This window comes from Zootoca vivipara, chromosome Z1 (genome assembly GCF_965207765.1).
Source record: "Zootoca vivipara chromosome Z1, rZooViv2.hap1.1, whole genome shotgun sequence".
Taxonomy (NCBI): domain Eukaryota; kingdom Metazoa; phylum Chordata; class Lepidosauria; order Squamata; family Lacertidae; genus Zootoca; species Zootoca vivipara.
In genome coordinates, this window is record NC_142583.1 from 29,057,505 (window position 1) to 29,072,291 (window position 14,787).

General features: G+C 43.5%; 1 protein-coding gene across 1 annotated transcript; it reads right to left on the bottom strand.

The window, feature by feature from the left end:
* Window positions 1–878: 878 nt before the first annotated feature.
* Window positions 879–7,218, bottom strand: SAP30 (Sin3A associated protein 30). The gene is made up of 4 exons (XM_035114022.3): window positions 6,242–7,218; window positions 4,034–4,156; window positions 2,808–2,906; window positions 879–1,174 (listed from the first exon to the last, which is right to left on the bottom strand). The coding sequence occupies exons 1-4, from the start codon at window positions 6,578–6,580 to the stop codon at window positions 1,052–1,054; spliced, it is 684 nt and encodes a 227-aa protein (XP_034969913.3). The 5' UTR covers window positions 6,581–7,218; the 3' UTR covers window positions 879–1,051.
* Between the last annotated feature and the right edge of the window lie 7,569 nt (window positions 7,219–14,787).

Genomic DNA, 14,787 nt, shown 5'->3' on the forward strand with positions numbered 1-14,787 from the left:
CAGTGTTCTCGAAGCTACGAACATGAGTCTGACCAAACTGCGGGAGGCAGTGGAAGACAGGAGTGCCTGGCGTGCTCTGGTCCATGGGGTCATGAAGAGTCGGACACGACTAAACAACAACGTTAATATGGAACTGCAACCAAACCTTCTTTTGGAAGTATGCAAGACTCAACAGCAAATATAAAGATTCGTTTTGAACATCCTGCCAAACTGTGGATTGTGTTACCATAGTTTAGAACCCAGACTATAGTTGGAGCTTCTAAACATAAACATAAACCTTGCCTTAGAGTCAGTTGTCTGCTTTCATTTTTTCTCTTCTCAGCACTTACAATTTACTCCCCTCTTTTATGGCAAAGCACCCTCGGGCAGTAGAGCAACAACCATTCCAATAGTTTGTCAGTTCAGGCACTGTGTTAAAACCATCAAGTAGCACAAATTATTGCTTTAAAACTCATTTCAAACCATGGTTTCTGTGCCTGGTTTGCCACCCTAACCGTATATGTCATGGTCTGCCAATTCAGACATCATATCAGCCCCTAGGAAATATTTCTGTACCATGGCTTGGCATGATTTTTGAACCAAACAAAAGATGATACTGAGGAGGAAAAAGCTTCAGAAAATATGTTAAGAGCTGTGATACAGAAAGGTCTCTTAACGTATTATTCAAATATAATCACTCACCTTTGCAACTGAAGCACAAATTAATTCATGATGAAGCACAACCTTGACACCATTAGCTGTCTCCCTCCCAGCCCAGGAGATTTATAGGAGATATATTTGGAGGGTATTCCACATTTCAGCTTATTTTTACAAACTGAAAAGCAATATACAGTACAGTAACAGCCTAATACACTTGCCAGACACCATACACATGAAGGTGCAGCCACACCAATAGTATTTATTTAAAATATTTTTACCATGGAAATATCATTTATGAGCAGTATTTTTCCCAAGAAAAATATCAGAATTCTCCGTCTGAATACCAGTTACAAAGAAATCTTCAGCAAATCCAAAACAGTCTTTACACCTGCAGAGTTTCAAGTTTGCTTATTTAGTGAACACCACTGTCCATTTTTAGATCAGATTTGTTCTTATCGTTCTTCACAGAGTAGATGAAATAGGCCACAGTGTCTTTTTCATTCACTGGAATTGTCCGAAAATGACACCCAATTATCTGCAAGAAAAAAATATATATCCTTGAACATAAGTAGGTATTGTGCAGATTTATGAAGAAAACACAGCAGAATCTAGCCTTGCTTTCAAACATAAGTTCTTAGAACTTGAGCATCAGAACTTAATAGGTGGTGCCAATTGGCACACAAGGAACAAGACACCAGTATTGTATTAGCACATTTGCATTTATTTTATACAGTACTGATTTAAAGAATTGTTGTCTCACTTTCCTTGTGGGAAAAAAAACTCATAGAAAAGCTTAGGAATATCAGTGATAAAGTATTCTACCCTATTTTCCAAGGAAGACAGAATGTTCTTCTTACATTTCATCCAATACAAAAACATATCACATAAGCACTTAACTAGCCAATCCATGAGATGTTCTAAATCTGTTAACAACCTGCTGCACTCCCTATGTTTTGGACTACAACTTCCATTGGCCCTAACCAGAACAGTTACTGGTTTAAGTTGTAGACCAAAATATATGGAGGGCACCAGTGGTGAAGTCTGTCCTAAACTGTCCAAATACAGAGGCCAAAGCAGTGGTGATAACTGGGAACTCTGGAGCCACTGGGAACTATTTCCATTTGTCCATTTCAGCAAAAAGCAACTGGAAAGAGCATATCTCCAACTCACTGGATCCAACATTGGTCCCTGAACAGGGAGAGAGCTATAGTTCTACCAAGCAAGACAAAATAAGTCCATACAAAAAGGTAATGGTTGTTATTGAAAACTTGTTCAAGAGTTCAACATTTTGAAGTGATGTAGAAGAACAATGGGCTACAAAAAAGTAGTACTGGGACTATTCAATTATTCAAAAACAACCTAGAATAAAAACAGACAGTGAAGTAGCCAAGTCTGTAGATACCAAAATACTAAGAATGCTAAACTGAATGAAACATTCCAAAAGGATCTCCAAACTTCTGAAACGCCCCTAAGAATCTCTAAAACAGTGTTTGCCTTAACAGCCATCCTCCATTGTTTTGTCTACATTACAACATCCAGTAATCATCTGGTAAGCAGTGAATTCCAGGAGTTGTAGCTTTGTAGAATCTGAGATGACCCACACAATGCAACAAGCTTGAAAGAATCATTATCATACACTGTTCCACTGTTGCAGCATACTCAGCTGACATTTTCAATTAGTTTTCCACTAAGTCTCCGGACCTTTTTCTTAGCTGGTTAGTCAATTCAGACCTCCACCAGCATTTATGTGAATTAGCGCTGTCTTGTCTCATTTTGCAGCGATACCAAATATTATGTTGCCCAGCCATCAAACTTGCAGGTATCCTTTCCTTCACTGCCTGCTTAGGGCTTTAGCATCCCAAAGGATTTTGTTTCATGTGCACTCTTGGTTACATCTCATGTGCACAGTCCTATGCATGTCTACTTACAAGTAAATCCCACAAGATTTATTCCCATTTAAAATGCTCATAGGATTACACCTTAACCCTGTCAGAAAGCAGCATAATCATCAGTATGAACGAGTACCAAGGAAGCAATAGTCAGCAAAAAGGAAAGAAGAAAGTTGTCAGAATGCAAGGATTGGAGAACTCTAGTTCAAGTGAGCCACATAATGTAGCACATTGTTTATTTCTTTTTACTGAAGTATAAAGAAGTGAAATTTCACATACTTCAACAAGCTGTGCTTTGTTAAGCCCCGGTCTGGTCTGTAATTTGAAGTGCCTTTTGTATCTTCTTAGTGTGTTTACTTGCAACTGAAACAGATCAACCTGCAAGGGAATTACAAGATTCTTTTAACTCGAGAGCCATCTCAACAAGTTATTTTATAGTGTGGATGCTGCACAGAACTTTCTGGGCGATGTGCTTTCAGTGTCAGAAATCCTAAACTCTAAACATGGTAGATTACATGTTTTTGCATGTATATCTGAAGGAGCGTCTCCATCCCCACTGTTCAGCCCGAACACTGAGGTCCAGTGCTGAGGGCCTTCTAGCAGTTCCCTCACTACAGGGAACCAGGCAGAGGGCGTTCTCGGTAGTTGCACCCGCCCTGTGGAACGCCCTTCCATCAGATGTCAAGGAAATAAACAACTTTCCGACTTTTAGAAGACATCTGAAGGCAGCCCTGTTTAGGGAAGTTTTTAATGTTTGACGTTTCATTCTGTTTTTAATGTTCTGTTGAAAGCCGCTCAGAGTGGCTGGGGAACCCAGCCAGATGTGCGGGGTAGAAATAAAAAAATTAGTATTAGTATAAAACCAATGTTTCAATCCCCAGAAATTCCAGCTAAAGAACATCAGGTGCTGGGAAAAGCCTGCTTCGAACCTTGGATAGATGATGTCAAAATTATGAACTAGATGGCCTAATAGCCATTATGCAGTATTCAGCAGCTGCCTATGCAACGATCCACACTGCACATTGAGGCAGTGGGAAAATGCAGAAAGACATTGTGAAGCAGGCCTAGTAAGGAACTTCACAGCAAACGAAAGGGAACTTCAATTAGACAACTCTACGACAAGTATTTTGTACAGATCATACACTGGGGCCATCTAATTCACTAGCTTCCTCAAACTGGTGCCCACTTTAGTTGTTTTGGACTAAGTCCCATCAAGCCCACAAAGTACAACCATCGGTTAGGGAAGATGGAAGCTGCAGTCTAACATTTCTGGAGAACAGCAGACTGGAGAAGACTCGTCTGTACCTTCAAGCTCCCAACTTCTCTCTCTTTTTTTTTTTAAAGAAAGGATGAGCTTATATGTCAATACAATCAAGGCACAATAAAGTAAACATACAAAAGCATGTGGGATTCAGTAATAAAAAATAATGTCTGTATCACCTAGCTCTTTTTTTAAAACAACAACAACAACAACATTACTTTGTATACCAGGAATATTAATCTACCTCTGGAGCGTCAACATCTTGCACTGGTGAGTCACCATCATCATCACTGCCTTTTCTCTTTCTTCTGTTTCGAACACTTTGAATTAAGTTTTTGTGGAAATCACAAATATAAAGATGCCTTGCCTGAAAGTTTTTTAAAATAAAAAAGAACAACAGGTTAACATTGGGCAGCAACAACATTCTCAAACTTCACAACTCCACAAGCTAAAGGACACCAGTGATTTTCAGTAAAGGGGTCAAGTGACATAAGCCACAAACACATTCAAGGATACCAAAAGTTGCCAGAGGAATCTTGTTATGTTAACAGGCTACTGCAGTGTTAGCAGCTTGGCTCAGGAAATGCCTTTTACTATTTTATTCCCACTGGCCAAGTAAAAATAGTTATCAGAAACTCAGTAAAGCCTTTTCACAAAAGTGGGCAGAATACAAGGATAGGAAAGTGACAACTTTTTGTTACTTCTAATATGATTTAGTATGTTAATGGATGTAAACACTATTTCCACCTTCCAAGAGTATATTCTATACAAACTTATGTTTCTTTGGATTGAAAATCCAAAATTTAGGATGCTGTCACTGTGAGTTAGCAGCTGCCAAGATTCAGGGCCAAAGGGGGCTTTTTAATTTAATACATCTGTACACAAAAACTGTCTTCCACTTGGGTTCACTACCTAGAAAGTGTGTTGAAACAGCATCCTAAGCTGCAATCCTAAATATACTCCCTGGGGAGTAAATCCCCACAGAACTATCAATAGATTTACAGTAAAAACCCTGCAGGATTGGCTGAAAATCTACTAGGAACTACTTGGAACTATCACTTTCATAATACAAACTAAGGAACACCTCCCCCACCAACCCTTCAAATTACCTCCTGGTATTATATTTGCAGTCTGTTATTAGGAACCTTTATTTGCTGCCAGCCATCAACAATGCACTTTTAACTGAGTCGGTAAAAGAAAGATTCAAAATACTTGTTTGTTCCAGTTAAAAAGCGCAAGCACAGTGTTGGCCATGCATTAGGGAGCCATGAGCCGGCAGACATTTACTCCGCAGGTTAACGTGCTCCGACTTGAGGAATGTCTATTGCACTAAATGGTTTTTTTCCTCTGTCCGCCTTTCCTTTAAACATGATGGAGGGAGTAAGGGTGGGGGAAGAATGAGGAAGACAAGTGGGACGACCAGCCTTCAGGGTTCCTACGATTGCGGGTGTTTCGCCGAAAGAGAAAGGATTATAACGAGAGAGCCTGATGGCTGCCAAGGGGAAGACGACACAGTGGCAAAAGTAGGACGTGCAACACTGCAGCACGAGGCGGAGCAGCCAAGTACTGCCCTCTCTAGAGAAACAGAAACACTCCATGAAACACACACGTACACACACGAGACTGGTCCTGGGAGAAAGCGAAAGAAGACCAGGGATTTCTTACGAAGAGACGTGCACACGATCACCACCATGATTTGCAAAGGGGGTTGGGGAAGAAGCAAAAGCAAAACCGAAGGGGGGTGGGGAGAGGAGAGAGCAGCCACTTCCACCCGCACTTATAAAGAAAGACCAGTACCCCAGCTTTTGCAACGTCAGCCACGCAGCCAACTATATAGCAAGGGCACACAGAACAGAAAAAGGGGAGAAACCCACAACGGCCAGACATTCAATGACGGGAGGCGGGGGAAGAAAGCAGAGCAAAAAACAAATCCAACTGCCTTTTACTGCCTCCGTACGCCGGGAAAGGGGGTGGTGGTGGAGCTATAATCCAAGCAAGCACCTTTCATTGATTTCCTTCTTGTTAACTCACCCGGGGCCGGGAATGGATGGGCTGCAAGGGGAAAGGGGGAAAGAGATCGATGGCTATTACCTGGGCTCCCCCTTCCAGGGCATTTGCCAGGGACTGAACGCCAGCCAGGTCGCCCAGTTACAAAGAGGCAAAAGGCAAGGAATGCCGCGTAACACTGGGCTTCCCAAGGAAGACCATCTCGCCCATTCGTTTCCCCCCTCCTCGGCTCGCTTTTGTTTCCTCCTCCATCACAGCGTGCAATGTTAAGCGGGGAGATCTGGGGGCTACTGATGTTTTGTGTGCTTGCAGCGGGGCTAGGGCAGAGTGAAATGAAATGAGAGAGAGCAGGCGGCGTCGAACTGCGATGCCTTCGGGTGGGATCAGGCAGGAGGTGACAAAGTCATCCCGGCACGGAAAGCGAGTGACCTGCGCCGGCACTTACGCTCTTGTCCAGCTCGATCTTCACCTTCTTCTGCGAGATGCTCTTCTGGATGCGCTTGCTGAAGCTGGCGTTGCCCGCGGCTCGGCTACACCTCTCGCCTTCCTCCCGCAGGCAGCACAGCTGTCCTGCGCCGGGGCCCGCCGCGCCCGGAGGTCCGGCCGAACCCGCCGCCGTGGCCGCAGCGGCGGACGAAGCAGCTCCGAGCCCGGCCGGCGGCTGCGGGAGGGGCGGCGGCGGCGGTAGGACTTCCACGGCGGCGGCGGCGTTGGCCACCACGGCCGGGACGGCGGCAGCTTCTCCCCCGCCGCGGGTCACTTCGTCGGGGCCGAAGCCGTTCATCGCCTACCTCCGCCCGGGCTGCGGGCTTTCTCCGTCAGCAGCCGATGCCTCGAAAGTAAAGTACTGTACAACTCAACGGGGCGGCGTTGCTGCTGCCCCCCGCCCCGCCGCGGACGCTCAGACGCCGCCTCCGTCGCTCCTTTTGTCAAGGAGCGGAGGGGAGGGAAGGCAGTAGCGGGCGAGGGCGCGAGAGCCACCCAGATCCCCTCCTTGCAGCCGCCTGCGCCGAGCCCCTCGGGGTAGCGGGGAGGGAAGAGTAGGGGGCTTCAACCCCGCAGCTCCAACTCTTTGGAGGGGGGCGGCAAGCAGAAAACGTCCACTCCGCTGCCTTCCTCCGTTGGACACCGGGAGGGAGGAAAGACACAAACACCCCCTCCTCCCTGTGTGTGGAAAGACTGGGCAGGACGAGGGAATCGCTTCCCTTCGAGCAGCGGGTCCCGCACTGCGCGCAGCCGCCCGCGCTGGCCTCCCTCTCCTCCAGGCTACGGGCAGAGCAACTCGGCTTGCTTCCCTCTCATGTCATGTGCGGCGGACTTTTCAGCGGTTTCCCTGTTGCTACTGCAGCAGCAGCAACCTGCCGTACTGTGTGCGCTGGGGTGTTCTCCACCCCCCTCCCCATTCCTGCTCCTTCTCTTTTTACCCCCGCCTTCCACGGGCGCTCATGGGGGTTGTAGTTTTTCGGCATCGCTTTCGCTCAGGTCGCGGAAGGGGCCAGAGACTACAGATCCCGAAATGCACCGCGAAGCAAAGCACCCGCCGCCAGGGTTAAGCATATTTACCAAAGCGAGCGACGGAGAGTGCAGACGAATTTGCAAGCGTCTCCTCGCCTGGGCGCGCGCGCACCAACACAACAGGCCATTTTACTGGCTCATAGCGAGGGAGATGCTTGCAAATTACACACCAGAAAGGTCTTTCCGCTCGCCTTCCCCCAGCTCCGCCTTCTCTTAGACTCAGAGGATGTGTGCAACGGGAAAGAGTTAATGCGTTTGTTAGTTTGGCTGCAAAAAAGGAAGAAAGACGCAGTCCAAGTACGTATACGCAGCAAGCACTGCGTTCCTCCTTCCACAGCCGCGGACGTGAGGGGCGCATTAGTTACACAAGAGAGGGCGCTTTCAGTAAGCCCCTCGCAGCCGTTAGTGCATTTGAAACGGGAATGCTTCGGGAAAGTTGAAAATGGAGCAGCTGCCTTTTGCTGCTGCAGCTCAAGCCGCAGTAACCTCTCCCATTTGTGTTCATGGAAGCCCCGGCGCAGCCGAATTTACAGCTGCTGCCTTCCGGTGACAGTGCAAAGCCGAGCAAGAGCAAGACACCTTTTGTAATCGTTACCAACAGCTCCTTGGGGCCTGCTGCATGTTTGCAAAAGCACATTCAGAACTCTGTTGGGGGAGGGAGCCTTTAGACTTGAGGCTGGGCCTCAATTTTAGGAAATTTCCCTCCCACTTCATAGACATCCATTAGGGCAGACGCCTCCGTCACAACGTTCTAGCCTCGGAGAGAAACTCCTTTTGTGTTGTCACGTGTCCGGAGTTAAATACAAAACTCGGGCAGATAATCTCCCTGCTGTTAAAATGACGCTGCCTCCGAGACTGTCGTCAATGCGAGGGGGGGAGAAGTAGGCCTTGGGTACGTGAAACCAGGGAGTTTTTAAGCGGCCGTGATTCTACAAAATCCTCTTTGTAAAAAATTATTTGTGTGTACTCGAGTGGAATGACTGAAGAGGCTTCACAAAAAGAAACATAAAAACCTTATATCGGTACCAAGAGGGTGACTCATGAGATACTGGTACCCAACAATGTTTCAATTTAAAATGCGAACTAAAGCCCCTATTCTGTACATGCTGCATTTGCTACTTCAATCAGTGGACCCACTCAGATGCTCAGGCACCAGTTTCTCTCTCTCTCTCTCTAAACAAAAACCAACGAACAGCAGCAACACATGCAGATCACTGGGATTCATAGTGCTTTATACCATGTCCTGAAAAAAGAAAATGTACAATTGCTTATTTAAATGCAGGAATCTTTCACCCAATGTGCGACTTGAACCCACAGCCCTGAGATTAAGAGTTTCATGTTCTAGCAACTGAGCTATCCCTCAGGGTTGGCAATCACAAAAATGGCCTTGAAAACTTATCATTTACCATTTCTTTAAGAGAATTTTGATGGTGTTATCCATTCTTATTAGTCTGCATTTGATTCAACTCAATGCCTCATTCTCTTGAGTTTCTAATATTTTTATTTCTTTTGGTAGGCCGCTTTGCTGGGGGTGAGCCCTGAAAAGTACAGTACTGTACTGTAATTAATAACTGCAATGAATAAATAATGTGTTCAAGATGGTCATCCCTGCTCAATCTCTTCGCTGCACAAAAAAGCAACTGAAAGCACTTTCAAAAGATGCAGTTCTTAGTATTTGGAATAATGCTTTAGCCTTCATTTGACTGAAGAATTCTGTACACTGTCCAGTACAGCAGCAGCAGCAACGTTTACACAGGCAGTTGCCTGGAGACCCTCAGAAGGGCATGAAAGAGAAATGAGGGGTGACATACAAAAAATGACAACAACCCCCCCCCCACATACCAAATGTATATAATTTCCATGTCAAAAGCAGAAAGTTCAGTTAAAATTTAGGCAAAGCAATATCTAAGGACAGAGCAGCTGCATCCCAATATTCTGCAAGCATTACATACTTATTATATGTCTTTCCTTTTATCTCTCGGCATTGCATAGTGTGCTTGGTTGATTTTATCCATATAAAAGACACAGAACAGCGGAAAACTGGCTAGTTCACTTTCTGTCCAGATAACACCTCTGTTCAAGGATATTCTGGTGATAACGTGCAGAGCCTTGAATTTTCATGTTCTGCCTATCCCACTCAATAAGAAAAAAGCATTACTATATTTATTTATACTTTGCTTTTTTTTCCCTCACAGGGACTCAAGGCGGCTTATGTAAAAAAAATGAGAACTGCTAAGATTAATAATAGAAAAAGCTATCATTAAAAAGTAATTAAACCTTTTATGATATATATACAGAAACAATGTACTAAAATGAACTCACTTGCAGGATTTGCTTAAGACACTTACAATTAACAAATATAAATAGAAAATATAAATGAGGGTAAAAGGTTAATATGTCAATAAGGTATGATTTCAATTTCAACATGCAGTGTATAAGGTATAGAAAATTACATGCAGAAGAAATGAATAACTAATAAACCAGAAAGGGAAGTTTGGGTAAGCCCAGGGGGGGGATAGAAATGTAAAATGCAATTTGTGGTTTTTTTATTTATTTAGTATTGATTATGGTAAATTTTGTTGGAAAAAATTAATAAAAACATTTTTTTAAAAAAGTAATTAAATCTTGAAATAAGTAGAGCTATATACGTACAGTATATAAAATCTATTAAAACCAAACAAATAATTACAATAAAAACAGCACGGCACCAGCCCTTTATTAAAACCAGTCGGTTCCCAAAAGTCTATTGGAACAAGAAAGTCAGCAGAAGGACAACAAGGAAGAAGCCAGTCTGGCTTCTTTAGGGAGGGAGTTCCAAAGTCTGGGAGCAACCACCAAGAAGGCCCTCTCTCGCATCGCTATCAAGCATGACTGTGAGGATGCAGTACCAAAAGAAGGGCCTCACCTGAAGATTTCAAAACCTGGGCAGGTTTATATGACGGAATATGGTCTTTTGGATAGCTTGGACCTAAGCTGTATAGGGCTTTATAGCTGATAACCAGCACTTTGAGTTGTTCCAGGAAAGAGACCAGTAGGTGTGGGGATTACACGAGAAATGTGTGGGAATGACAGATCTGGTGCTGGCAAGCCACACCGATCTTCAAGAGTGTGGGCATTAGCGCGGCAAACCGGCTAATGTCAGAATGGGAAACACGTGAAGGACAGGTCAGAGGCTCAGGTCAGCAGGGCAACAGGTCACAACAGAGCTAGAAGGATCTAGGAGGATCTGGACGGAACTGGATGAATCAGGACAAACCAGATGGGTCAAGCCAAGGAGGGCAACACAATGGGAACTAGGAGGGGGTGTTTACAGAGTGACATGTGCTTGGAGCATGGACAGAGGGCATGGCAAAACAACACATGGGCTATGGAGGATGTCTTAGGGAGTGACCGGTTGTGACGTTACAGGAAACATCACCTTGTATGGGACTGCACTGCTGTAATTGGCTAGAAGTTACACTGTCGTCGTAATGATTAACTGTCACCCTGAGCTTTCAATAAAAGGAAGCGCTCGAGCTCTGCTCTTGGTCGCCTTCCCATTGAGTTCAACCTGCCTTGAGTTGTGTCGTCTTTGCCATTACAACAAGTAGGCAGTGGAGCGAGTTGTATACTTCCTATAACCAGCTCCGCTCAATGATGTCGCTGCAGCTCTTGAGCCAGTTGACGTTTCTGAGCACTTTTCAAAGGCAGCCCCACGTAGAGTGCAATATAGTAATCCAAACAGGATGTAACTAAGGCAAGCATCACTGTGACCAAATCATACATCTCAAAAATGGGCGCAGTTGACGCATGAGCTTTTACTGTGCAAATCCACTCCTGGGCACTGCAGAGACCTGGGCATCCATACTCAGGGCCGAGTCCAGGAGTATGCCCAAACTAAACCTGTGTTTTCATGGGAAGTGTGAGTGTGACCTCATCCAGCACAGGCTGAACCCTATTCCATCTTCCAAATGACCAAGAGCACCTCTGTCTTGTCTGGACTAAGTTTCAGTTTGCTCACTTGGCCCAATCCACACCATAAAAATATATTGACTGACTCTACCAAGGCCATCCTGCTCCTGGAATCCTGTGGACACCAAGACAACCTTCTATAAATTCTAATTACTCATATTTATGAAAGAGAGAGAAAACCTAATCTGACCCTCCTTACCCTCGAACTTGGGGAAGTCACACACTTCAAAGACTTAAGCACAATCTTACGTATGTTTACTCGGAAGTCCTGCTATGTGCACATCAGATTAAAGACATAGATACCATATATTTATATCTATATACAGCCATTGAAAGCCTTCTTGTAAAACCTACAAATTTTACTTTCAGGAAATTCCTATAATTCATCAGGGCTCCCCGGAACAATCACTAAGAATATATCAATACCTACCTCCCCATACACATTTGACGGTGCCATATAGTTCATTAATGAACTAACAGAACAATCCTAACCATGTCTACTCAGAAGAAAGTTCTGCTGAATTCAGTAGGGCTTATTCACTGTAAGTGGAGTCAGGATTGTAGTTTAACTTACGGTATTTTTTCTTCGGTGCACTGGCCTTCTCAGCACCTGAGCTCTTACCTCTGTCTCTGAATCTGAAGCAGAGATGGCCAGGCACTGTAATGTCTGTTTTGAGCATAGGAAGAAGGCAGGACTACAGCTATGCCAAGTTAGTTTTGTGGCCTGTCTGGGCACAAATCCTCCTTGATGAAGGTTGGAAGCAGTCTGGCAGCAGTGTCAACCTACCTCTCTTCCAAACCAAGCAAAGGGAGAGGGGAATGTGCCCGGCAGGGGAGCAATGGTAACTCAGTAAAAATTTGAAGGATGGGTGGAGACTGCACAAGTTACATCCCATAGCATCTGGTTGCAACACAAAGCAACCCATGTTGGAGGCATACAGTAGTGCCTTTTAGAATTGGCACAAATGTTTCCCTGGAAACTCCAAACCAATGTCTGCATTGGATCTGAAAGTCAACAAGAGTCAGTATACATCCTGGAACACATGCTTCCAAGAGTTTACTGTTGTCAGGAGGAATGCAAATATTTTCTTAACCAGCTGTTATATCTGAACAATTTTAAAGGGTTGTTATTAATGCAATGTGCTGGTAGGAAAATAAAAACTTGCTGGATGTCACTCAAATGTTACTTTGCATTAGGAATACTAATTTTACAGACTAGACTTTAAATCATGCATTTGCCCATGCAAGAATTAAACTCATGGAGTGCTGTCTGTTTGGGGTGGGGTGGTTAACTCTAAAAGTTGTAGCAATAAGGTTGGAAATACAAATAAAATTGAAAGTAAATTCCATTGAAGCAAATAAATTTAGAAAGTCACGTTTAGGATCAGAGTGCCAAACTGGAAGTTAAATTCAGAATCTCATTTCTTACCTCATTTAAAGGCTATACTTTGTAAGTGCTAAAAACCCCATCCCCGGCTGAGATGAAGTCTAAGTATGTGTAACAGCATTTGCTTATGTTCATCCCTTGTTTATCTTTGCTTTCCCTATTTTCTACCCCAGCCATCTGAAAGAGGAACATTCTTTAGCAACTTGTGCCCTGAAGCAGATCATTCTGCTACATGAAAATTAATTATTCTTATATTCATTTCCCATATAACTCTTCTTCCAAAAGCTACTGTGCCAAATGTTAGCTAGCACTTTCTGCTGCAAAAGGCAGATTCTTTCTGAATAGTTTACTGTCTTATTGTTACTCTTTCAGTGATGGCTTCAACTCTGCAGGGAAGGAAACCACAATATAAAGGCAGAATGAAACTATTTTCCTTAAGAAACTATCTGGCTTAATCCCAGGGCCAGGATATAAAGGGCAAGCCTGTTTCTTTAATCACAGCTCCAGGGCTGCTGTTTTGAAGTACAGTACAGCAAAGTAGAATACTTCTTTAAAAAAAAAAAAATCTGATTGGACTTCAAAAAGTTTCTTCACACATAGTCTTTAAATTCCTAGTGGAAAGGTCTATTAAATGTTACTTTTAAAATTTACTAGTGAAGGACTTGAGGACCATATACTAATAGATCAAACTCGTTTCATTATGTATCCTATGCATGTTAAGACCCACTTGTGTTTTATTGGAGCTATGCCAATTATATATATAAAGCATTGCAACCTTAGCATGTTTTTCTTTATGCCAGTGGCAAATACCGTGACAAAACCTATTTGGTTAATTTGATGTTGAGTATGTTAGTTTATTTGCAAAATGCCTGTGCAATGCATAATTATATCAATTTATATGAAAATGCATATGCTACAATCAAAACACACACATTGACTTTTGATTTTTTTAAAACCAAGAACACTAGTATACTTGGGGGGTTAATTAATATGAAACACACACAATTTATATAATTATTTTTTAATAACCCCTGAACTCCTCTTCTCCCTTCCCAGCTGCTTCTGGGAGAGGCTAATTGCTCAGCTGGACTTGATTGAGGGCAGGGGAGGCTGTACTTTGTAATAAAGTGCAGGATACATGCACATTTTGGATAACATCTGTGAACACAGATTAAACACCTGGCACTGGAAATGCAGTGAGTGCACAGTAAATGGGAGTGTGACCACAGAAGCTGAAAACAATAGTCAGAAACGTGCTCCCCCTTGCCACTTCCAAGCAGCCCACCAAACCTGGTTAACTTAAATGACAATACTCCAAAATACAGAATGCTGCTTTAAGGTCTGCTTTCTAACCAGAGTCTTAAATAACATACATGGTTTAAGATCTTGGTTAGTAAACTGATATTCAACTACCATTTCCCATTTGGGAATGAACAACAATGAATTGTTGTTTCAGCAGTTTTCAGTGAGTTGAGGAATTCATGGATCATTTCCCACTCAGGGAACACAAATCATGGTTACTTGTTGAATTAGTTTCCCTTGCTCCGCTGTTTCATACTCTATACAAGAACATTAAGTTATTTAAAAAATATGTCAGGGTGGGGAATCCCCTTGAGATTTAATGTGTACACACTATACTTTAAAAGTACATTATTTCCCTCCTCGGGGAATTCTGGACACTGTAGTTTACAGAGCTACAGTTCCCAGCAACCCTTAACAAACTATATTGCCCCAGATTCTTTGAGGGAAAGGATGTGCTTCGAAGGTATAGTGTGTATGGAAAGAGGAGGATAGTAGCCATGTGTAAGACATAGTAGTAAAACCCTCTCACCTTATGCACCTTAATAAGGCCTTTCTGTGCAACCAGCATCAATACAAGCCCCAGTCCTACCACAGTAGCATAATTTGCTTTTGTATGTAATGGATGAAAGAAATTGTCTGGTTGCTACCTCCTTTTAAAAGCCACTTAGATATATACTCTAATAGATCAGCCATTAAAATTTAAAACCACCAACTAACGGTTTTAAAAATGCTGCTTCCTCTCCTCCACCCCCTTCCAACCCAGGTGCTGTGCCTTTAAGTACAACCATAAATAAAAAATTAAGCAGGCTTGATTTCTGTTTTTCAGCAAAATCAGA

Coding starts and splice junctions, on each gene's coding strand:
- SAP30 (XM_035114022.3), bottom strand. CDS start 6,580: ATGAACGGCTTCGGCCCCGACGAAGTGACCCGCGGCGGGGGAGAAGCT. Junction 4,157..6,241: donor AGATCGAGCTGGACAAGAGC/GTAAGTGCCGGC, acceptor AAAAACTTTCAG/GCAAGGCATCTTTATATTTG. Junction 2,907..4,033: donor AAGATGTTGACGCTCCAGAG/GTAGATTAATAT, acceptor ATTCCCTTGCAG/GTTGATCTGTTTCAGTTGCA.